Source organism: Zootoca vivipara, chromosome Z2 (genome assembly GCF_965207765.1).
Source record: "Zootoca vivipara chromosome Z2, rZooViv2.hap1.1, whole genome shotgun sequence".
Lineage (NCBI taxonomy): Eukaryota > Metazoa > Chordata > Lepidosauria > Squamata > Lacertidae > Zootoca > Zootoca vivipara.
The window spans coordinates 10,384,325-10,410,491 of NC_142585.1; the positions used below are offsets into that span (position 1 = coordinate 10,384,325).

The following is a 26,167-nucleotide window of genomic DNA, read 5'->3' on the forward strand; positions in this document are numbered from 1 at the left end:
GCCTTGAATCTTCCAAAATTTAGTTAGCTACTTGCAAAGTGTATTTATGACTGGAGTCAATCCCTAGATGCTAGGTGGTGTGCTCCACTGAACTTACTGGGACAAGTTTCTGTGTTTGCATGCTATCACAGTGAGAACCTGGTGGTGCTTCCCACACCAGGGGAGGAAGGAGTAAGTGGAGTGATTCACAACAGCAATATAGCAACAGCCATGGCTTTCCCCAAAGAATCCTGGAAACTGAAGCTTCTTACAGGTGCTAGGAATGTATTAGGGCAGTGGTTCCCAACAGGTGGTCCGGGGACTCCCAGGGGTCCGCGAGCTATGCCAGAGGGGTCCGCAAGATGCTATTAGAATAAAAAATATATTAAATATATTTCGTATGATAACAGATTTTTTGTTTTGGCCGCTTCCTGCATGAGCAGAGTCTAGCGCAAAACGAGAATTAGATAGAGGCAGTAGTTCTGCTGTATGCCGTTAGGTGGCGCTTTACAAACACTACTGTTTTGCAAAGAGGCAGCGCGCACATTCTACTAACGCTCACCTCCCCAAGATGCTTTGCGCGCATCGGCTTCATTTGTGCGCTACTGCGCAGGTACCCTGTCTTCTCCATTCCCAAATTAAGACTCTTAATTTGGCTCTCACTTTTTAATTATAGGATTAGGAATTAATGGGGGTCCTTGTCACAATAGCGGCTCGATGAGGGGTCCTCGAGAAAATTTTGTTGGGAACCCCTGTATTAGGGGGAAGCTACAGTCCCCAGGATTCTTTGGGGAAAGTCATGTGGTTCAAGTGTATGGTGTACGTCTGCCCTCAATTTTCAATACCCAGGGACAAAAGTCTCTGCAGCTGAACCAGAGAAATACTGTGGGTTGCCATCTTCAACATCAGTGGTCCCTTTAACCCTTTTGCTGCACCTTTCTCTAGAGACTTGGACTATTATGTCACCAACTGCCCTGGTCCACAAGAATACAATACCCCCTTCTCTGCCTTTTCCCTCATATCACACCTTCCAACAGATTTTAATGAAAAGCAGCCCCGAGAGCTAATCTTGGCTAAAAAGCAAGATATAAATTTCATATACGACAGCAGAAAGGTATCAAGGCTGCAATCGTATGTATCCTAAGATGGAAGCAATCAATTAATTAAAGACCCGCAGATATATGCAAGGCCCAAATAAGAAACACTTTACAAAGCAACCACACATCAGACAAGTGCTTGTACACCAAGCGCAAAAATAAGCAATGTCCTTATTTGATTATTGCAACTGAAAACAGCCAACACCACAAAGGTTGTAGAATACCTAAGCAAAAAGGAGAGAGAAGGTAAGAAATGCTTCTTTCTACTTGGGTGTTCAAACACAGAAGAAGATGGATCATAGCTTCTGAGTCAGCAGAGTAGGAGACTCTTCATATGAAAGATTCCTGCACTGCAAGGGGTTGGGCTAGATGAACCTTGGTGTCCCTTCCAACTCCACAATTCTACGATTCCAAGTAAAAAACAAAAGCTTACTGAATACCTCGAACAGCCCAGGGCTGCAAGAAGACAAGAATGTGCCTTGCCTGCAATTCAATTGCATAAAAACACATGCGCGTGACATAGAGAGCCAGTGCAGTGCACAATGGTTTGTCCAGGACCTGGGTTCAAATCCCCAATCAGCTCTGAAGCTCACTCTGGGCCTGTTCCCATCTCTTAGCCTACCTCTCAGGGTTGCCATTAAGGATGAAACGGGGGGAGGAGGAGGAGAGCCATGTCCCGTCCCCGTCCCTCACCTCTCCCCACCCTCCCTCGGAAGATAAAGGTGTTCTATAAACGCGTTAAACAAGCTGCATATCTAAACACACATACGCAATCATATCTATAACTTCCAGGGTAACTCTGTTAGTTAGAGCGCGGTGCTGACGAACGCCAAGGTGGTACTTTCCAGCCCCTTAAGGGGGCAGCGGGCTTATTCTTGCGGGCTGGACTAGAAGATGACCATTGGGAGATCCCTCTCCCCCCAACTCCACCAATTCTGTGCTATACAATACAGTGTATACACGCGCATTTAAAAAAAAGCCAGGTTTTCAATCTAGACTCAGAGGTAGACAGATGCCCAAGCGAGGGGCGCGTCCCGGAAACTGTCCGGCTCCCTCCCTCCCTCCGCCACCCCCACCCCCACCCCTCGTTTTCCTCACCCGGGTGGGTCATGGGGTGAACGTCGTTCCCGGACCCCCCGGCGTAGTTGTAGATGACGGCGGCGGAGGCCTCCCTGGCGGCGGCCACGGCGATCTTTTCGGCGAAGGTGCACCCCCCTCCGCGCTGGATGAGGGCGAGCCACGGGGTGGGCGCCGCCGGGCTGCTGAAGTTGGTAAGCGGGTTGCAGGCGTTGGCCGCCCCGGGCCCTTCGGGGGCCACCACCAGCCCTGCCGCCCTCCGCAGGGGGGAGTCCTGCCCGAAGATGCCGCTCTCGCCCGCGTTCCAGGAGCTCTCGTTGCTGCCGGGCATCCTCCACGACACGTTCAGCCACGCCGTCCACACCGACTGGGCAGAAGCCCCGGGACGGAGACTGCCGGGGCTGCCGCCACCTCCGGCGAGGAGCAGAGCGAAGAAGGCCCACGCGGATTGCCGCCACATCGCCTCAGAAGAGAAGCGCCACACCACGTAGAAAGAGAAGACGCAGGAACAGCAGCAACGCCGCCGTTTGCCTCAGGCGAGCGACTACTAGCCGGACCGCCGCGCTCTTTACCTGAGCCCATTCCCCGCCCATTTCTGGAGGGCGGGGATTCGAGGGGAGGGGAGGGGCAGGGTGGAAGGGGGGTTGAGGCAGAGAGACATGCCCCTCCTCCTCCGTAGCCGGCGAGGGAGGCCCACGTGCGCGCAGGCGCGCGGCGGGGTTCGAGCGTTGGCGGCGCCGCCGCCGCGTTCCGAGCCTTTGTCCCGGGCTCGAAGCGCGTTGTTGGAATCAATAGAAATCAATAAAAATGCCTAAGTAACTGAGGTTCCGCACACATACCCCAACAAAAGATAAGTAGTCTCATGCTGTGTGGACTGATCTATTCCAGAAGTTATCTGGCAGGATAGTAAAAACTGCTACAGTGGAGCCTTGGTTCTCAAACTTAATGTGTTCGGGAACCAAAGCGTTCCAAAACCAAGCTGCACTTTCCCATCATAGCTGCCAAGTTTTCCCTTTTCTCGCGAGGAAGCCTATTCAGCATAAGGGAAAATCCCTTTAAAAAAGGGATAACTTGGCAGCTATGTTTCCCATAGAAAGTAATGCAAAATGGATCAATCCGTTCCAGGCTTTTAAAAACAACCCCTAAAACAGCAATTTAACATGAATTTTACTATCTAACGAAATCATTGATCCATAAAATGAAAGCAATAATGTACTACAGTCACAATCAATCTGGGTTCCACACAGTCACAAAAACAAAACAAAAAAGAGACGCAAAAACGCAAAATAAATAGCAAAAACAGACAGACCTCAGCATAACACTCAAAATGGAAGTGTGGCACTCAAATCGGAAGTGTAACACTAAAAACACAGCACATTTGGCTTCCGGAAACCTTTCACAAACCGGAACACTTACTTCCGGGTTTGCAGTGTTTGGCTTCCAAGTTTTTTGAGTACCAAGGTGTTTGAGAACCAAGGTACCACTGTAGTTAGTTCTGAGTATGGGTTAGCCCTAGCTAATCACTCCCCTGAGCCATTCCCCCCACCCTCAAAAGACAGCTCTTCTCATTTCTATGGGAGTTATTTTTGAGTAAGGGGTGTCTATTGCAACCAAAGTGGATAGCCAGAACCTCAGGTGTTTACTTCTGGTTACGATGCAACTTTTAATGATGAATGCTTTATGAGAACCAAACTATGAAAATGTTCACCAGCAACAACAAAAAAGAGCTAATCATCAGCAACCTATATAAGTACAAGGTTAAAAATGAACAATTAAGGAATTTACAATAACATAAAATATTATAGTTACAGGTAGGTAGCCGTGTTGGTCTGGATCGAAGTAAAATAAAAAAATTCCTTCAGTAGCACCTTAAAGACCAACTAAGTTTTTATTTTGGTATGAGCTTTCGTGTGCACTTCTGAAGAAGTGTGCATGCACACGAAAGCTCATACCAAAATAAAAACTTAGTTGGTCTTTAAGGTGCTACTGAAGGAATTTTTTTATTTTATAAAATATTATAATAAACTGTGTGCTCTTAAGATTGTCATCTGTTGTTCCAATGGCGAGTGGGGAGACGACATGCTTCAGCATCAGGGCCGGCTCTAGGTAGACCCCCGGTGGTGCGGTGTGCCAGGGCGCCAAGCCGGCAGGCGGGGCGCTGCGCGGCAAAGCCGCACGAAAACCATGCTGCGCCCTGCAAGGGCGGGGGCACCGGAGTGATCTCTGCCCCTCAGCGCCAGGGCGTGCAACCTGCTCGAGACTGCCCTGTTCAGCATGAGGGGGGGTTGGGGGCTAGGATTGCAGTCCTAGCAGCCCAGGTTTTAGCAATTTACTCAAGCGTTATGGTGTAAACCACTGAGCCTTGGGCTTGCCAATCGGAAGGTCAGCGGTTCGAATCCCCGCGACAGAGTGAGCTCCCGTTGTTCAGTCCCAGCTCCTGCCAACCTAGCAGTTTGAAAGCACGTCAAAGTGCAAGTAGATAAATAGGTACCAAACATCGTCTCCCTCGGCCAGTAAAGCGAGATGAGCGCCACAACCCCAGAGTCGTTCACAACTGGACTTAACTGTCAGGGGTCCTTTACCTTTACCTTTAAGCCGCATTGATTTATGGTAGACGTAGGTTGCCTTGCAGTGCTTTGCTCACCTGGTTTGGGAGTTAGTCCCACTTCCCCAGGTAAGGGGGAGGGAAATAGAATTGCATTGTTACTGTTTCATGTTATTGCTTGTTTGTTTGTTTATTCACTTGTCTGGCCAAAGCCATTACAAAATTGTGTGTGTGTGTGTGTGTGTGTGTGTGTGTGTGTGTGTGTGTGAAATAAAAACAAAATACACCACACAGTTAAAATAAGGCATTTTGTCATATACAAGTTTGCTGCCCTGAAGAATTTAACCTATCATCCCCACAAACGTTTCTCCTTAAAACTGCCACTCTCAAATTGCTAAACAGGCCACTTTTTCAGAAGTGTAGGGGGACCTGTCGCCTAATGAAAAATTAATTAGATACCCAATCAATCTCCCAATGGGAGATTTACACCTTTGAACAAAGCTGCTCTTAAGTCCTTGTAAATAGTGGAGTAAGTATGGGGGTTAGTCCTACCTACTCCCAGGTAAGGGGGAAAATACATAGAACTGCATTGTAGCTATGCCAACATCTTAAGTGTGTACTCAGAAGGAATCTCCAATGATTTACTAATCTTGAATGCACCTACTCGTTCTGTGAAATCAGCTGGTGAAACTAGTCATAGCTTTAGTTCCACTTATTTTTAAGGGAATGAAAGTGCAACTAACTTCCTTATTATTGAGGCTTTTTGCAGCTCATTAGTGTGTATCAACTGAGAGATTTCCTGCCCTCCCCCTTATCAAATGATTGACTTGGGAAGGGACAATTTGTATCCCCATCAGATATAAACCTCTCTGTCTGCTCCAGTGCTGTGTCTACCTTGTATGCATTTTGGTTTTGCTACCACTGCCAAAATCAGTGAATTTTTTGTGAGGGGGAAGAGAAGAAAAAAATTGCTTGAGAGGCCACACCAGGCTCCTTGGGCTAGGGGTTGACCACCTCTCATCTAGGTCAGGCTTCTCCAAATGTGGGTCTCCAGCTGTTTTGGGGCTACAATTTCCATCACCCCATCATCCATGACCACTCGTCCTGCTGGCTAGGGATGATGGGAGTTGTAGTAAAAAAAAAGATGGCTACCAAGTTTGCGAAAACCCTGATCTAGATATTTTATTGAAGAATTTCTGTACAGATTTAGCCCAGCAAACATTTGTGAAGGGGAAAAACAAACAAATGGCTGTACGCTGATGGTTTACACAAAACAGCACACCTGGCATCTTGCTATTGTCTCGTGTCACAAGCACTGAGACAATTCATGAAAGCAAGTGTGGTGTAGTGATTCAGCAGCCTTTCTCAAACTTGGGTCGCCTGATATTGTTGGACTACAATGCCCATCATCCCTCTCCACTGGTCCTGCTAACTAAGAATGATGGGAGTTGTAGTCCAACAACATCCAGGGACCCAAATTTGAGAAACGATGGATTAGAGTGTCCTGGGCCTGTCAGTGCCTCTCATCCTAACCTTCTTCAAGGGTTGCAGGCATTAAATGAAGAGGATGAGAACCATTGAGCTCCTTAGAGAGGTGGACTGTAAATGCAAGATGTACATTACTGGCTGAAGCTGGTGCAAAGTTACCATACAACTGTCTACTCTGTACCCAGATGATGCAGCTCACTATGGCACCACACATGGGCAGTGGCACAGAGTCAGTTTATACATCATGGGCATCACTTGCTCACCAACCGTTATGGACCCAAGTGCACATTTCCAAACTGGAGAAAGTGTCGTTCTGGAAGCAGCATGCATTACAGCCTGATCTGCTAGGATGGCTCACTCACTTCACGATGCCAATCACTTCTCGATGCTGTGGTCCTTGAAATATGATGATACTTATACGATCCAGTCAATGCTTAGCTGGCAAGAAGCTCAAGAAATATGGCAACTGCTCACCCTGCATCTGGTGATGTCAAGTGCAGTAGCAGACTTCGCGATGCATTAAAACGTTTGTTCTTCTGCATCTGTCTCGGTATCATTGACTTTAGAAAGTGTGCTCTGCGGTAAATGGGTTGTAGATTACATTTTGAGAGAACCACAGTGGCATGGCTGTCTATTTAAAATGAAGCACTGTTGAAAGTTCAACAGAGAACAAAATATGTGCATAACATTAAAAAGTAATAATTTCTAGTAGGGTAGTTGTGTTTGTATTGCAGGAAAACCAACAAAGAGTCATCTGGTAGCTTAAAGACTAATATGTTGTTTGGCATAGGCATCATAGCTGCCAAGTTTTCCCTTTTCTCGTGAGGAAGCCTATTCAGCATAAGGGAAAATCCCTGTAAAAAAGGGATAACTTGGCAGCTATGATAGGCATTTGTGGACTATGCTACACTTCATAGTTATACTACCCATGTTTGGTGACATCTTGGATTGACTGATGGCATGTATATGTCAAAGACTGCTCAGAAACTGCAGTTAGTTCAAAGCACAGCTGCTAGGCTATTGACTGGTGCCGACTAGTGGGACATATATCATGGATATTGAATGACCTTTACTGCCTTCCAATCCATTTCTGAGCACAATTCCAAGTGCTTAGGAGGACTCAAGGACCTAGGGGAACCTCACAGGATGTTCATATAACATTTGGAGGCTCTCCTCCAGGATAGTGACCAGAGAGAGAGAGCCTTCTCAATGGTGGTTCCCTCTTTGTGGAATTCCAGCCCCAAGGAGGGTTGCTTGGCACTAATATTGCTGTCCTTTTAATCCCAGTCCTTTTAATATCTTCAGATGTTTTTAAAACCTTGCTATGATTTATTGCACAGCTTGGGTGTTTTCTTTCTTTCCTGTTTTTATAGACCACATTGGAAATTCTGCTGAATAACCTTTTAAATCAACCGAATAAATAAAATACAATATCAGGAACAACCAACAGTTCCAGTATCAGAATATAAATGCTGTCTACCCTACCATCCCAAGGATCAAGACTGCCACATGCTATAAAGACTTTATAGTGACAAACAGATATCCCACAAACATTTAAGTCATGGAGATAACTGTGACTGAAATCTCACTGCCTTCAAAGGAAAAAACTGTTGGAAAGTTTGCTCTGATTGTTTGGTAAAGTCAAAGATGAGCTGCATTAATGGTGCTGGAAAAATGGGGCAGGGAAATTCCAACCGATAACATTCATTCCAGCATGAAATTATATTTGCTGGCAGATAACTTGTGTTGCTCCAGGCTCTGTTTGACAACAGTTCTAACTCTCTGTGACCTAGTCAAAAAACCCCACGCAATCATGAATAGATCTTCTTCCTTATGTTACACTTAAGTAAACCAATTGCTATTGAAACTGCCTGCCTGTTGCAATAAGATGAATGGGAATCGAGAACCTCTGAGCATGGAAGGAAAACTGATTGACGTGACCTGCTTCTTGCACAGAGATGTGCAATGGAAGAATTGTCAGCTCACTTCCTCGTGTGTCCAGCTATTCATGAAAACATATTTACTAACCAGGTCACAAGCAGATAGGGAGCTTGGGGCTTGAGGAAGCAAGCAGATGGGGACTTTGCCACCCACCAGTAATCAATAATTTCTGTAGCAGTTCACAAGCAGTATGCATTTTACTACAACTACTTATACATCAACCTAGGGCACAAATTATATGCAGGACAAAAGTAGGGAGCATCCTTAATAAAATCAACAATCCCTGAACCCCAACTCCTGTCAAATTTTCCTCAAAGGATGCACACAATCAGGGCCGTCTTTACCAAGGGGTGCAGGGCACCTTGTGTTGAATTCTGGGGGGCGCCTGGCGCCCACCACTCAAGCCACCTAAGCTCTTAACTATCTACCTGTTATGAAATAATAAATAATTTTGATCAAGCTAGAACAACAAAATACATATATACAGTACCTAGGTATTACTGAAATGTATACCTACTGTTTCACTAAAGGACTTTCGACTTTGTGCACTCATTTACCAAAGACACACCAGCAGCGGTGCTTGTCATTCACAACGGCAGCGCTTGACTCAAAGACGGTGCTTGTCATTCACAACAAGGGCGCTTGTCAGACTCAACAACGACACTCACAACTAAATTTGGGGGCACTGAGCGGATCTTTGCACCCCGGCAGCGCATATGCTAAAGACTTGCCTGCACACACTTTGCTTTTGCTAAGCACGGCTGTCTCGGGTTGGTGCCTAGATGAGAGACTGCCAAAAATCCCTGTAAAACCAACTTGTCTGCCACAATAGAAGAAAATGAGGATATAAATCTGCTAAATAAAAGCACCCCTTTCCTAGGCTTAAAAAACAACAACAGCTAAGGAGACTGTCCCCAAAGGGAGTGAGATCAAACCCCCTTTCACACAGGGCTGTATCCAACTAAGTTCTAACAGTAGGTCATTGAAGTTATTGGGTATAAGACAGTCATGCCCATTAATTTAAATGGGTCTACTCTGCATATGACTAATGCTGAATACAACCCCTGGTGATTTAAGCACCATATGAACTCTGAGGGGTATGTTAGGCTAAAATACAGTGACATGAGGTATAGGCTAGCCAGTATATTTTGCAGGCTGGCTTTGAAACTGTGCTTCCCACCCACTGCACCAAACTGAGCACTCCCATTTCAATGCAAGTTTCTTCACTCTTAAGGCTCAAAGCTGTTCTGGCAGAGGCGGATTTCATGGTGCACGATTGGTTGGGTTGCAATGGGCACCACAATTATGATGCAGAATGGAAGGCAAGAGGTGGAGGCCACACCAATTTTGGGCATTGCACAGTGCAACTGAAATTTGAAACCTCAGGGTCCATCACTGGTCCTGGGAATGCACATGGGATTGTGGGGAGGAAACGTCTGCTGCTTCTTTTGACTATTTTAATGGCAAAATAGCTTCATCATCATCATCATCATCATCATCATCATCATCATATACCCCACCCATCTGGCTGGGCTTCCCCAGCCACTCTGGGTGGCTTCCAACAAAATATTAAAATACAGTAATCCATCAAACATTAAAAGCTTCCCAGAACAGCTGCCTTGAGATGCCTTCTAAAAGTCTGGTAGTTGTTGTTCTCTTTGACATGTGGTGGGAGGGCATTCCACATGGTGGGCGCCTCTACCGAGAAGGCCCTCTGCCTGGTTCCCTGTAACTTGGCTTCCCTCACCCTGTAACAGTGAGGGAACCGCCAGAAGGCCCTCGGCGCTCGACCTCAGTGTCCAGGTAGAACGATGGGGGTGGAGACGCTCCTTCAGATATTCTGGACCGAGGCCATTTAGGGCTTTAAAGTTCAGCACCAACACTTTGAATTGTGCTCGGAAAGGAACTGGAAGCCAATGGAGATCTCAGCAGCTGCTCCCAGTCACCAGTCTAGCTGCCACATTCTGGATTAGTTGTAGTTTCTGGGTCACCTTCAAAGGTAGCCCCACATAGAGCACATTGCAGTAGTCCAGGTAAGAGATAACCAGAGCATGCACCATCTGGAGAGGCAGTCCGTGGTCAGGTAGGGTCTCAGCCTGTATACCAGATGAAGCTGGTAAACAGCTGCCCAGGACACAGAATTGACCTGCACCTTCATGGGCAGCTGCGAGTCCAAAATGACTCCCAGGCTGCGCACCTGGTCCTTCAGGGGCACAGTTACCCCATTCAGGACCAGGGAGTCCTCCACACCCGCCCGCCTCCTGTCCCCCAGAATCAGTACTTCTGTCTTGTCAGGATTCAACCTCAATCTGTTAGCCACCATCCATCCTCCAACCACCTCCAGGCACTCACACAGGACCTTTACCGCCTTTCTGATTTGAAAGAGAGGTAGAGCTGGGTATCATCCACATATTGATGAACACCCAGCCCTGATGATCCAGCGGCTGCATGTAGATGTTGAAAAGAACGGGGGAGAGGACAGAACCCTCAGGCACCCCACAAGTGAGAACCCAGGGGTCTGAACACTCACCCCCCCACCACCACTTTCTGAACATGGCCCAGGAGGAAGGAGCGGAACCACTGTGTAACAGTGTCCCCAGCTCCCAGCCCCTCTAGACGGTCCAGAAGGATGTTATGGTCAATGGTATCAAAAGCCGCTGGGAGATCCAGCAGAACTAGGAAACAGCTCTCACCTTTGTCCCTAGCCTGCCGGAGATCATCAACCAGTGCAACCAAAGCAGTTTCAGTCCCATGATGAGGCCTGAATCCCGACTGGAAAGAATCCAAATGGTCCGCTTCTTCCAGGCATGCCTGGAGTTGTTCAGCAACCACTCAATCACCTTGCCCAGGAATGGAAGATTTGAGACTGAGCAATAGTTGGCTATATTGGCCGCATCTAAAGATGGTTTTTTAAGAAGCGGTTTGATAACCGCCTCTTTCAGTGGGTCTTGGAAGGCTCCCTCACAGAGAGAAGCATTCACCAACCCATGAAGCCCATCACCCATCCCTTCCTGGCTAGCTTTTAGAAGCCAGAATGGGCAAGGATTAAGGAGACAGGTGGTTGGTTTCACTTGTCCAAGCAGCCTGTCCACATCCTCGGAAGTAACAGATTGGAATTGATCCCACGCAACTTGACTAGACAGGACTTGATAACACTCTCCCACCCCGATCCTGCTTCTACGGTGGAGTCTACCTCTTCCCGAATCTGAGCTACTTTATCTGCAAAAACTTTGCAAGATCATTGCAGGAGATCATGTGGCCTGTAGTGGGCCCTGATGGAGCAGGTGGTTCCACTAAATTGCAAACCACCTGAAAGAGTCTCCTGCTGCTGTTTTACGCAAATGCAATAGAGGCGATGAAGAAGGTCTTATTTGCCGTTGCTATCGCCACTTGGTAGGCTCGACATTGAACTCTTACCTGTGTCCGGTCAGATTCAGAATGAGTTATCCGCCACCGGCGCTCTAGCCATCTCAGGAATTGTTTCATTGCCCTCAGATCCGTGGAAACCACAGGGCTGTCCGGGCTCCATGCAATCAGAGAGGGCACTTCGGAGCCAAACAGTCAATAGCCCTGGTTAACACCACATTCCAGCGGGCCACCAGGGAATCAGCTGAAAGGCCATCAACATGGGATAAAACATCCCCTACCACTCTCTGAAAACCATTTGGATCCATTAAGTGGCGGGGGTGGACCATCCAAATTGGTCCCACCGAAGTCCAGTTGCACCAGGAAGTGATCTGACCAATCCAACCAATGGGTTGGATCCAAACTAAGGTGGCAGGGGGGGGGGGAAAGGAGAGGAACAGGAGGCAGTGAGCAGCACACTCTTGGGGCCCCCAGATCTGCCCCCTCTTCCAAATGTCCCCAGCTTGCTGCCTGAACTCACTGACCCTAATGGATGGGCTGGCAGACCCTCCGAGTGTCCCTATTTTCCAGGGACGTCCCTGGTTTAGAGAAGCCATCCCAGTTTCTGATTTGATCCTGGAATGTCTCACTTTTCCTTAGGATGCCCCTATTTTCATTGGAGAAATATTGGATGGGATGGAGTTATCTGACCCCCAAGCCATCTAATGGAAATCCTGTATTGGGAAGTTTTTTAAAAATGTTCAATGTTTTATTATGTTTTTATATATGTTGGAAGCTGCCCAGAGTGGCTGGGGGAACCCAGTCAGATGAGTGGGGTATAAATAAAAAAATTATCATTATGGAATGGGAAGTCCCTATTTTCATTGGAGAAATGTTGGAGGGTCTGGGCTGGTGCTGACTCGTTTGGGCTAAGAAGCTATTTGGAAGAAGCCTTTGGCTCAAGCTATTATCGAGTCAAATTAATGCTTCCAGAAAACAATTAGATGTGGTCCATGCTAATGTGTCTCCATTTCTCTGTTTCTGAACTCTTAACAGTTAATTTCCAGCTTCTACCTGTTAATTTAGGTGCTGTGCATCAAACTGCAATGAATGACCTTGGCTGGCTTATATAATCCGCTTCCATAATGTAATTTACTGTCCTGTAAAACTGGTCTAATTGTATTTCCAGGTACATTTAGTAATAATGACTTGACTGAGAATCTTGATTTGGAAGCCCAAGAAATGTTCGTGAGCAAGGCACTGTAGAGGAGCATGCCGCAAATTAATTAAAACAGGGTTGAAAAAATAACAGCAGGATTTTTTCACAATGGAGACAAATATTTCTCCACTGCAAACGAGTTGAGTGGGGCTAACCTCTTAAGGAGGCATGCTATGGAAGAGTTTGCTCTCAATTTGTTTGACATTGCAAGAGGTTAAATAAATGAAATTGATTTGTGTAGTTTTCCTTTGGCAAAGGAGGGATTAAAAGTTCCATAAATTACTATTTGTAGGTAACCCAACAGTGTCTTTTGAGTTAAATATACAGGAACCCATTCCTCACTGGGAAAAAAAAATCTCAGACAGTTTTTAGTCAGTTTTAAAGAGAAAAGTTGTTAGCATTGAGGGAAAGATTGTGGGAAGAGATTGTCTGCTTTTGAACATTAATTAGCTGCTAGTCTTCCCCCCTTTCTCTTCAAATTAAAACAGAGTAGTCCACACCTGCACATAAGAGGAGGAATTTCAATCTTTCCCATTCGTGCCAGTAGGCTCTTCCTTCAAATGTGTTGATTCTATTTTGCCAATTAAGTCCTGACAAGACATGTGGGCAGAGAGCTGTGCACCCCTTGTTTTTGTTTAAAAAAAAATCAGCAAAAGCACACAGCCAGGCAACTGGAAATTCTCAGCAAGTTTTTATGCAAATCTGAGGGATGAAAAGAATCGCTTCCATTCCTGCAGACACCTCAATTTAGGAGCAAATCTAGAAAAAGAAATGAAAGCAATTGCAAATGATCAGAATGCAGTTTCCAGATTGCTGCCAATGTTTGGCGTAGGAATTTTAAAATGTGCTTTGCTCATGCAATTCCCTGGTTTTTTGTGCAAAACTATGGGATCAAAAGAGGAAGCAATAGCCACCTCTGCTCAGGAGCACACTGGAAATACTTACAAACACAGCTGATAAAGAAATGAAAGCACTAAGTGAGTGGAAAGGGGAGTAGCAGAAAGTGAGGGTTGAAAAAAACCTGTAACTTTTAGTCTGTGATCCGGAGTGGTGATATTTGGACCCCAATCTTTCCCATTTTATTAGATTATCTGTGTGTTGGATAAGGAGGTTAGATTGGTCTCAACCAGGGCCAGGGCCTTTTCAGCACTGGCCCCGATGTGGTGGAACGCTCTGTCACAAGAGACTAGGGCCCTGCGGGATTTAACATCTTTTCGCACTCTGACCCCTTATATGGAATCTGGTATATAAATTTTCCCTTGGCTTTTTTTGCTGGCCCATGTAGGACCAGCATGGATAGCTGGCTCAGGTGAATATCTTATGTTTCCTCCCTTTATGGCCTTGATTTAAGGGCTACTACTGAAATGAGGCTGCATTTTAAGCTGTATTCTAAGTTGTATTTTAATTAACTGTTTGTTTGTTGTTGTTGGTTCCCCCCCCCCCATTACGTTTTGTTGTACAGTAATTCATATTTGGTGTTAGCTGCCATGAGCCCGGCCCTGGCCAGGGAGGGCAGGGTATAAATAAAATTTTGTTTATTTATTTATATTTATTTAAACCTGAATTTAAAGGGGGACAGCATCAAGACTGGTGTTGTATGAGGGTAAAGTCATGTGGACCATGCAAATTAAATTGGGATGCAAGCATCTGCAAACACACAGTAAACTCTGGTTTGACTCTCTCTCTCTCTCTCTCTCTCTCTCTCTCTCTCTCTCTCTCTCTCTCTCTCTCTCTCACACACACACACACACACACACACACACACACACTTTAAGAAATAGGAAGCTTAGTCCAATCCCTTTCAAGTTGAAATAGAACAGAACAGGGAGTGTCCCGAAACTAAGTTAGCCTGGCAAAATGGTGCACCCTGCGCACGATGTACAAACAATTCTATGCCCCATGTTGTAGCCAAAAAATACAGCACTGTGACCTGCACAGTGGCTGGACAGGAGTTTCAAGGGAATTTGCAAGGACTTATGTCCTGTGAAAAGTATACCCATGCATATCTTTTTAAGGAGTGAAGGTGGACAGAGGCACACAGCTCAAATTTTGTATAGGAAAAGGTGCAGCCACTGCAGCTGTAGGTTAAAGGAACCACTTCCTCTTCTCCTTTACCGGTAGCCTGGCACCAATCAAAAGCTCCCTGATCAACTTATATAGCAGATGGCCCCCTCCCACCCCCGGACTTTCAGTTGTGCAAAAGTAGTGCAGTACCCAGTGGTAAATCTGCTGACTCACTACAATACTTAGTTGTCACGGACTGGCTGGATGCAGAGGCGGGAGGCACCAGCTGGGGAACCCGCCAAGGGAACCCCAGCTGGTAAAAGGCTCAGAGCCAGAGGATTGGTGGTGCGATGATGATGTGCAGTTAGAGGAAGCAGAATTTGCAACACACAACTATAACATGAAGCTGCTGCTGATCCCCACAATATTTACCGGTACCAATGATGCAGTGAGGGCTTGTCAACCTGAGAAAGTAGCCTGTCTAGGAGATGGAAAACTCTGATCCTAAACCTCTGCTGCCTCGCAGGATATCTTCTAGAGAAGAAAAGGCTCAGGAGTAAACCTCAGGAGTAAACAAATCCAGAGTGGAGTCTCTAAGATGGTTAGCTGGTGCCTTGTATGCCACCTTCTGGCAACTCCTGCAGCCAAGCTGGTGCCAAACAGATTGCTCTGCTTTCCTTTGGACAACAGCAGCAAGGTGGGGGGGGATCTTGTAGTGGGAGCAGCCCAGGACCTCCAGACACACTGCCCAGGCTTGCACCCCAGGGAGGTCACTTAGAGGCTGCTAACACAGCGGTTTGAATGTGCACTCCATTGTTTCTCAAGACAGACAGATGGACAGATGCCAACAACAACATCTGTCATGGCTGTTAGGACATGTTCACATTACCTCTTACTACACATCTAGACTGAAGCTGTTTTTGGGAGGAAAAAAACATCAAACAAGCTACAGGATTTGGATTGTGGCTATCATTGTGAATGCGGTTTCAAAAATTAGCAGTGGGAGCCCACTGGATGGGGAGTAAATGGCAATGTGACCATACCCTTCTGTATGCTCAATTGGTTTTCCAGTCACCTCTCATTATCATTGCTTTTAAATTCCCTTTCCTCTCCCTAGTGTCAAAGTTTGGGGAGGCGATGAGAGTTTATTTTGCTTAGGTTGCAAGGAACTGTGTACATCTATAACACTATATTAAAATGCAATGCTCAAGAACGAGAGGAATTTATGCAGAGAGATGAAATGTTCATGATTTACTACCAGAGGGTATGTGTCCAAACATGTTTGGATGGAAAGACTGGATGTGTTGATTCATCAGGGTCTTTCACTCAAGTCTGGTAGAGTTTCCGTTTGCTGGGGCTGAATCAGAAAGTCTTGTTTCCCTCCCCTCTTCCCCCTTTAGGGAGCTGATTACACAAGAGTGGAGCTCTAGATCTCCCACATGATCAAAGAAATGACACAGTAGACTGGACAGCTCAGAAGCATCAAGTACCGGTAACTGAAAGTCTGCAAATGGGAGGGGAGAGATGTCTGGACATGTCAATATGGGGCTATATGTAATATGCACACACACACACACAATGTGCAATACAATTGACTAAATACGGGCATGTGATACAAAGGCAATCCACACTTGGAAGGAAATCACCCAAATTCCAGGGATGCACTTTAGATATATATTCACCATTTTGTAACATTTGCATGCAACATTCTCGGTCTGCAATGTCGGGTTTCCCCCTCCCTCTTTATTCCCTAAAGTATGAAGGGGTCAAGACAAGGTTTGAAGTTTATAAGATACTAACTAGGTCCTTCTGGCGGTTCCCTCACTGTGAGAAGCGAAGTTTCAGGGAACCAGACAGAGGGCCTTCTCGGTAGTGGTGCCTGCCCTGTGGAATGCCCTCCCGTCAGATGTCAAGGAGATAAAGAAACTACATAACTTTTAGAAGACACCTAAAGGCAGCCCTGTATCGGGAAGCTTTTAATGTCTGATGTATTTGTGTGGTGTTTTTGTGTGTGTGTGTGTGTGTGTGTGTGTGAATACTTTATTGTAAGCTGCCCAGAGTGGCTGGGGCAACACAGTCAGATGGGTGGGTTACAAGTAATAAATAATTGTTTGCAATAGCTGGAGAAATGGATGAGGGGAGATGGTATAAAATAAATGGGGGCTCTGTGATACCTCATGTTCTTACCTAGTGCAGCTCCACTCAGAAATCCTCGATTCTAAAAGTACTCTTTTTACATTAAGCTGTTGTGGGTAAAGTAAGTAGAAAACAGGAGAGCAAGCACTGTAAGAGGGGCACATGCTTTCCCTAGAGCACTCTTCACAATAAGGTCTTAACAGCTGGTGACTTGCAGTACCATGCATGCTTTGTAAAGAGGAAAGAGCACTTGTGTTTTGAGAGCAGAACCAACTGGTTCCAAGCTGAGTACAATCTGATAAGAGAGCTTTAAACAAAAGTAAGTGACAAGCTGCAAAGCAGTTCAGTGTGTTGCCTAGGTGGGGGTGGGGAATTATTGAGCAGCATAACCTTTCCCTACCCCAAAAGTCATTTTACTAGAGCTGATCATATTAGACAGGACCAATCCTGAGTTTGGATGATGCACTAAGCCATAAACTGGTTGTTTATTTACTGTATTTGTATTGGTCACAGAATAATATACGGTACGTCTGTTCTCTGAGTGACTTAGAAGAATACTTAGTTCAATAGTTTATTTTTTAATTCAGTCCATGGTGAGCAGATTTAGTGGCCCTGGAAGCAGCTTGTATGAATGGAGCAATGGACCTGGCTTCAGCTGAGAGATAGAGATGAGACACTCCCTGCCATTTTGTTCCTTCTCACAAATGTCTCTGCCATTGGCCATTCTACTAGGATGCATTTAAGGGAGAAATGAGACAGCAAACATCTTCCAATAGCTGGGACTTGCTGCCCTTTGGTTCTTACTAATGCTTACCCCTATGACATTATGAAATCCAGGGCAACCGAGTATGTGTTCAGGATCATAACCAGATGCACAGATATAAGATGGGGGACACCTGGCTTACCAGTATGACATGTGAAAAGGACCCAGAGGTCTTAGCAGATGATAGATAGATAGATAGATAGATAGATAGATAGATAGATAGATAGAGACAGATTTGAAAAGTGCTGATGATCAACTCTAAATTTATTGCTTTTCCATCTGTGAAGGCATTGGCTCTGAAATGATACCAGGATTCAAGAAAAGAATATCAGTCTGCTGCAAGTCCACTGTGTGATTGTCTTGGCTCAGCTTTAAAGTTCTGTTTTTCCACATAGGATCAAACTGCACTTTGAAAAACAGACCACAGGACATTGGTATTTATTATGGTGCAATATCAGACTAAGCAGTTGAGATTGCTGAGGAAGATGAGGTCAGAATACGCAACTCAGGAAATAACAGCAGCCATAAATATATCTGATAATCTGGAAGCTTTTTTTTTTTTAAAAAAAAGGAATATAAAATAATTAGAAACAGAACTTGTCAGGACAACAGAGCAAAGTTTGCCATCTGTCTTCAAAACAAAAGATAACGTCAAAGATGAGCAGTGCACAAATGCAGCCCCTGCACTGTTGTGGCAAACTAATAAGGGCCTATCTCGAAAAAGGTTGAGATAAGGCAGATGGCCTGAAGCACAATTTAAAGATTCAGTACCAGTTCTCCCTTGTATCTAATGGATGCGCTGTACTGAGCTTTTACTCCCCAGTTTTTTGCAGGATTTTTTCTTTTTTTAAACTCAGAAGTGTGTTAGTGACTGATGTCCCTGCAGCAATGCGTTCTGCAGTGCAGATGTAGCATTCCATGTGTGGATCTGCTCCTATGGAGTTATAACAAGTTATATTGCAAAGGAGAATTCCTATTTCAAGCAGCTTATACCCCAGGGTTTGGAGCTCAGCTATTGTTGCTGTTTAATCATTTAGTCGTGTCCGACTCTTCGTGACCCCATTGGAGCTCAGCTATAATGGGGTCCAAAACCAAGGGATTGCCAGGCAAGTAGTCAGTCTGTTCCACTCAGTTACAAGGAAACCAGATACCCTATCAGCCCCTTGAACCAATGGGCCAAACTTCATGTCTCTAAGGAAGATGGGGCAGAACTATGCTCGTGGTTTATAACATTAAGGAAGGGTTAAGAAACGGTTATCATAACGTATTTGGACATACAGTGGTACCCAGGAAGTCGAATGGAATCCGTTCTGGAAGTCCATTCAACTTCCAAAACGTTCAGAAACCAAAGCGTGGCTTCCAATTGGCTGCAGGAAGCCGTGGAAGCCCCGTTGGACGTTCGGGTTTCAAAGAACGTTTGCAAACCGGAATACTCACTTCTGAGTTTGTGGCATTCGGGAGCCAAACCAATTGACTTGCAAGGCATTTGCAAACCAAGGTACAACTATATTACATTTTGCTGTTTATCTGAAGAAGTGTGCATGCACACAAAGGCTCATACCAATGACAAACTTTGTTGGTCTCTAAGGTGCCACTGGAAGGAATTTTTTTTTATTTTGTTTCAACATTTTGCTTGTAATGTTAATAACACATTATTAAAATGTGACACCGGAGAGTGCTGCAGAGCAACCAGGAACCAGCAGTAAGGGAACCTGCATTGTTACAGAGGAAACAGGTGAGGAACATTTTTATTTACCAGTATGCCCTGTGATGTTTTAGATATATCATTCTAATAGCATTAAAAGGGTCAGTGTAGATCCAGCTGGGGTTTCTGTTTGCCTCTCCCTCTATCTCGGGCTACCTTCAATGGCACACTAGGCTGGTCTGGCAACCTGGAACAGTAGGTTCCTTTTACCCTATGCATCAGATCTGTTCAAAATTCTGCTTGTAATTCGCTGGATCAGCATAAGTCTTACAACACCCAAGTTGTTGCTGGCATCTGTCTGTCTCGAGAGACAATGGAGTGCACCTCTCCAAAAAGCTGCACCAGCAGCCCCAAAGTGGCTTCCCCAGGGCACAAGCCTGGGTAGTGTGTATGGAGGTCCTGGGCTGCCCAGACAACAAGACCTGCCCCCCCTCGCTGGTGTGGTCCAAAGGAAAGCCGAGCAAGGTGCTTGGCACCAGCTTGGCTACAGGAGTTGCCGGAAGGAGGCGTACAAGGCGCCATCCAACCGTCTTAGGGACTCCACTCTGAATTTGTGAAGTCCACCATCCTCAGGGCTGGGAGTTTGACAGCACTTTGCAGAAAAGGTGTTACAATCAACCTTCACCAAAGAGGCACCGTGAACTCTGAGCAAAACTTCATTTGGAATTGGGGGGGGGGATATAAAAACACAAGAGGAAAACCACAGGTGTACAGCAACTCAATACAGCAGTCACTGTTACATTCGTTGTACAGGACATTTTCTGGCACCGCTCTCCTTGTAAACAATGTTGAACACTCTGTGGAGATTAGCAGTGGAGAATGCCCTTTCTCCTGCCTGAATGAGGCACACTACCACAGAGAGTTCTAATCAGTCTCTCTTTCTCCTGCTTGTAGCATCCAATTCTTCTCCCCTCTCAGTATTCTACTATCTACAGTACTTGCTAGTCAGAATGTGGCAGTGAAGGGAGCAGTAGGCCTGGAGAGCACTAGGTAGACCTATTGTTCAACGGAGCTGCTCCCAGTGCTTTTTCTTTCTTTCTGGGGGTACTCAAGGGTACACAATACTGACATATCTTTTCTAGGAGAAAAGCACTGGCTGCTGCTATCAGTGGCTCATGCTGTAATGGGAATGGAACGCCACCTACCTACCATATTTTCCCGCCTATAAGACGCCCCATGTATAAGATGCCCCCTACTTTTGGGGACTCCAAATTAAGGAAACATCCCTCAGCACTACGTGTGTATAAGACGAGCCCCAATTTTAAACCTAATTTTGTGGGTTTTTTTAAAAAACCCTGGTCTTTTACACGGAAAAATACGGTAATCTGAATGATGAAGCTCAGGTTGGTAGGATTCTTGGGGGAAAGTAGTTGCTAACAATCCAGCAGTGCCCATGTTGATGCAGTCCTCTCCATGTGGTGGGCCCAGGGAAATTGCTCCTGATGCCCTGCATTAAAAGGAGCCTCCCAGCATCCGTTCCCCACCCCCAAATTGGCTGAGAGGTTGAATGTTCAAGGAAGGAACTTTCGGAGCAAGAGCATTCATACTCAGCATGGTGGGGAGCTTGATGAAAAAGACAAGCAGATGGATTGTGATCTTGTAAAAGTTACCAAGAACTTAAGCAGATGTGGAGGAGCAGAGAAGAAGAGAGACGAATGGAGGAAAACCATTGCTGAACTCTTTCTTTTCTCCTACCTCTGTTGAACCACATACACAAGTGTAAAAGACTGATCAAATGTGATGCTTATTTGCATGTTCACTACTGGGATGCAATAACTGTGCCATTTGGTTTTGGCAGGCTTATTTAATTTGCATAACTAAAGGTGGCCACTTGAGGGCATGATTGCTCCAGGAAAGAAACGTAAGGAAGAGAAAGTCAAAACTTACTTTCTTTACTAAAGCCAGGTGGAGCTCAATGGCTTTTGCCTTTTCCAGCCCCCTTCCTCAGAACCTCAGAACTGACCAATAGCAGAGCAGTGTGGAAATTCTCTTCTGCAAAAAAATCAGTACATTTGCCACCCAGTGTTTTTTTTTTTAATGAATGAATGAATGAATAAAACTCCAGGCAACATTATTTTTTCTCTGCTGGACAGGTCACATAATGGGAGGCTGTGTTTTGCATGGACAAGAAACAGGAGCATGAGGGTCAGAGACAACGGATGAAAATTATTCAGGCATGTATATACACACAAACAACACTCAAGGATCCCTAATGCCAGAATAACAGCTGATGGTGGGGGGGGGGGAGGAAGAGAAATAGTTCAACTTCTCAAGGTCATAAAGGAACATTTATGCAGGAAGACCACATTTGCAAAATAAATAAAAACAAGAGCAGCCATTGGAAGTTTCAGTGGTCAAGCTGCAGCTGCCATTTAATGTCCTCGGCCTTTTTCCGTTTTGATAAAATGCAGCCACTCAGGCTGCGAACTAAAGATAGTTAAATGTATACTGTATCTGGTGAGGGGGAGAGATGGGAATACAGACCCTCTCCATCACCTTTGTGGAGACATCTTCCTCTCCTTTTTTAACAGCTGGTCATTACAGCTTCTTTTCCTGTTCCCTCCCCCCAATTTTTCCTTTTGTCTCATGCCAAACAGCATGATATAAATGCTTTAAATAGATAAAGAAACATTTTCTTCAAGGGGTTTAAGGTGGCAAACAACACCTTTCTTCCCATTTTATCCTTACAACAACCCTGTGAGGTAGGCCAAGGCTAAGAGAAATGTGATGGATTCAAAGTCATGAAGCAACCTTCATGGATGACTAAGAATTTTAGGCTGGTCTCTACAATCCTGGTGCAACATTCGAACCACTGTGTGCCCTCAGTTCAGACCAAAGCAAGGACCTAATATTTTGCCTCACCAGGAAAAAAAAAGTGGTCCAGTTGTCACCTCACACAAGAGACAAGCCGAGCTTAATTAGCTTTTGGCACTCCTGGATCCAGAAATGTAAGGGAGTCTAGCACTCACAAACTCATAACAATATATCGGTGAAAAGAACACACACAAAATTTTAGGAGAAATTGCTTGCCAAAATAAGGAAAAAATTGTACACTGAAATGTTGGTGAATTTTTATGAGGGCTTAAAAATGAATCAACCACAAATTGATTTTAAAATGTGCCAAATACAACTTAAGATTGGGGAAAAGTGAAAAACAGAAAGAAGCTGAAATTGATAACCTGATCCACCCTGAGTGGCGGCTGCTGATTTTGGCAGCAACCCCCCTGTATACTTATCTAAGAGTAAGCCCCACTGAAAGTTATTTCAGAATGAAAATGGACCAGATTTCAGCTCAACAGGCTTGGGAGAGGAAAAGATGGGTTCATGAAAAGTAAATCCATCTGTGACTAGTGATCTTTAACAGAAACCTATGGAGATGGTGAGCAGGTGCTGTGCATCAACAACAAGGGATTTATCCACAACCTTCATCTCTTATGTGACCATCAGGAGTGTCAAGCTGACTGCTTTTGGTGTCAGAAAAAGGGATTAAATGAACAGCGGGTGCACCTAACAATGTGTGCTTCTATATACACTTAATCCCTTGATGTTTTATTGCTGAAGGTTACTGGAAACTTGGAGGCTTCATCAAACCTTGAACTAATCCTAAGGAGATGAATTTATTTGACCCTACCTACATCAAGCTATATTCCATCTTTATCACCAAACTCCAAATATAATTGTACATTGTATTAATTAACATTATTTTAAATATACGGTATCAGTGGTCATGTGGTGATTTTAGCCTATAAATTTTATTGTTTAAAGTCTTAACCTGTATATTAAGGTATTTCTATAGCTCTGTTAGAGTAGGTAATGCTTTGATAATATAAATGTTTTAAGTTCTTTGTATTAATCTAGCATATTTCCTTTTAATTGTTGAATGATTCTGTGTACATTGCGGCAGCCTTTGGCTATGTGCAATAAAACTGACTGACTGAACTAATCCATGATCCAATACCCTTCTGCGTGTGTGCAGCTATACACAGGTGTTCTATTTTTAAAGGTGGTTCAGCTCTCTCTGAGTCTCATGTGTTTTCATCTCACGGGGTTGCTCCTGAATTTCCAGTCTGTAACTTTTGATTACCAGAGAGAAACTAGTGGAATCTGCAACAAAATGTTGCAACATGGGAGGTGCTTCCTCTTCCTGTCACCCACTCTTTGCCAATTTTTTGCCCCCCCCTCCCAGAAGTGTGTCAACGTTCTATTGCAGCTGAGGATACTCAGTCCCCATTGGACTGCTTTTGGGTCTCCCTAACCCCTTAAGGTTATTCCCCCCTTTTGGGGGGTGGATACTTCTGTAAATCTTAACTGCCCACAAGTCTGCTCATACCCACCCTCCCTCTTATGTGTGGGTGATGCATTTTTTATGGTTTTCATTAAATATGTTGTGCTACAAAACAAACAGATGGGGGAAAGTACATCGTTTATCTCCATTTTCAATTCATAGTCTTTTTCACAGTTCACTTACATGTAGTGAGAGAAACTTTTCTCATAGACATCTTGCAGTTGGGGGGGGGAAATAAAGGGTTTGTGTGTGTGTGTGTGTTGTTGTTGTTCTTTTGTTCTGTTGCATAGTGCTAATGTAGGGCCTTTTGTCAGCATCATGTGGATATGTGGAAAACATAGGGAAGGGTGTCCTACCGAAACACAGGGATGAGCCAGGGGGTTGGAGGGAGGAGGGGTGGGATATGTCATGGACCGGGACAGGGTGGGGAGAATCACAGGGATAACCCACAGCAACGCGGGGCCGGGCCAGCTAGTGCTAAGATATATTTCAGTGGGATTCAAATGCACATTGCTGGCTACCACGCAAAGAGAGAGGTGTGCCTCTGTAGTTGTGGATGCAAAGGTATACAGGATAACTCACAGTATCTAGTTCTCTGTGGAACTCAGGACATAAGAAACTGCCTTTTACTCCAGCCCAGTACTGTCCACACTGATTGGCAGCAGCTCTCTCCTGGGTTTCAGGCAGGGTTCTCTCCCAGCCCTAGCTGAAAATATTGAGGATTGAAACTAGGAGCTTCTGTGTACAAAGTCTACCACCAAGCCACAGCCTTTCCACAAAAAATAATCATATTATAGTGGGATTATTATTACAGTGGTACCTCGCAAGACGAACATAATTCATTCCGCGGGTCGTGCCGTCTTACAAAATTTTCGTCTTGTGGAAACAAATGGCAAAAAAGCGCCCAAAAAATAAATAAATCATCTTGCAAGACGTGATCATAGAAAGCTTCGTCTTGCGAGGCAACAAAGGAATCACTAGATGCTTTCATCTAACGATTTTTTCATTGTGCAAGGCATTCGGCTTGCGAGGTACCACTGTATTTTTAGAGGACAGAAGGCAAACAGACTGTTAAACTACTAGTCTTCAAGGAGCTGAGCTCTTATGGCAGCTCCATAATGGGTGAGCTTGGGGAATGTTCTATCTCAGCCCCAATTCCCCATCTGTAAGAATGGGTTCTAATTTCACATGGTCGTTGAAAGTGTAAGGAGCAATGGGGTAGAATGCAGAATACATCCATCTCAATAGGAATACATATTTGTTTTGAAGGCCTGCTGAGATCAAATGGACTTCCCTAAGTAGGTGTGTGTTGAGGCCACTTCTCTTGCATACTACAAGTGCCATAAAAATTGTTAATAATCACAGTGAGTCTATGAATCTACTCAGAGTTGCTCAAGCGGACAAGGTCAACGAAAGGAAGGTTATCTCTCCACCAGAATCCAATGGGTGAATCTTATTTGGGATCCATCTGTCAGACCCCAGATAAAGACTTCTTCTGCTTTAAATTACTATTAAATAATAATTATTATTAAATTATTATCTGAAGCGGTCATTTCGGATTGATTTGGGAGTTGCTAATTTATGTGCTCCTGTTACAGATGCTGAGATAATGAAACAGCACTTTAAATGGAAAGCATGTGTTTATCGAGACAGAATATTTCCTGCATGGAAACCCGATCATAACGGGACTTACCGGGATGCGCCATGAAAGCTGTGCGGTTACCACGCGAAGGGGAGTTGTAGATTACAACAGCTTCTGCACCCTGCACAGCTGCACGGTTGATCTTCTCTGAAAAAGTGCAGTTGCCTCTTGCGATCAGGGCAACCCATGGCGATGCGACGGCAGCAAACTCAGTGTTCCAAGTGCAGGCTTGGTGGTTGGTGGAATTGGGAATGACCACCAGCCCCCTTGCATCTGCCACAGGAGAGTCCACCCCAAACAGACCACATTCACACCTGTCACTCTCTGAGGTGTTGTTAAAGGCGTTGAAATAAAGCAAGCTCACATTTGCTTTGACCCCAACAGCATGTGCAGCTCCCAACAGGCCAGTGAGAACCAGGAAGCAGGCAGACCTGAATTTCCCCACTTGCTTCATTGCTTGATCCTTAAAGCATTTGCAGGTCCTTTGCGTTGTTGTCAGTCTGCTGCTTCTCCGAGTGGTCTGAAATTTCAATCCGAGGCAGGTAAGCAACACCACTCCTTCCAGGATCATTAGATCTTTCATTGCGTCATCTCCATTTCGGTATACACAGTACTGTACTAATCTCAGGGGAATAGGCTGCCTGATGCTAGAGCCATAGTGCAGAAACCTGTGTTGGTAGTGTTAAATATTCAGGGAAAGCCAGAAGCCCAAGGCAGAATAAGTTTCTCAACAACGTTTATTCAACATTCGTCAGAGCTGTTGTCACCACTCATATAAAACAAGAACAGAGCTCACAGGACACACACACTAAAAAGCCCCAGCAAGAAACTGCCAGTTGGCAGTTGGCAGTTGACAGTGCCCGTGCTTACTTGCCATTAGAATGTTCATCTGCCAACGCTTATATGATTGGTTGGAATGCGCCTGGCAACCAAAGATGTAT

The 26,167-nt window shown here is 45.1% G+C and overlaps 1 protein-coding gene across 2 annotated transcripts in view; it reads right to left on the bottom strand.

The window, feature by feature from the left end:
• The window catches only part of RNF128 (ring finger protein 128), a 61,074-nt gene extending 34,990 nt beyond the window's left edge, over positions 1-26,084 (bottom strand). Inside the window, exon 1 of one of the 2 annotated variants that reach the window (XM_088664474.1) lies at positions 25,278-26,084. In XM_088664474.1, the coding sequence (XP_088520600.1) occupies positions 25,278-25,809 (532 nt within the window). In that variant the 5' untranslated portion in view covers positions 25,810-26,084. Of the gene's footprint in view, positions 1-2,174; positions 2,852-25,277 lie in introns of those variants that run through there. The other variant, XM_035113282.3, reaches the window with a different exon arrangement.
• Positions 26,085-26,167: the final 83 nt, after the last annotated feature.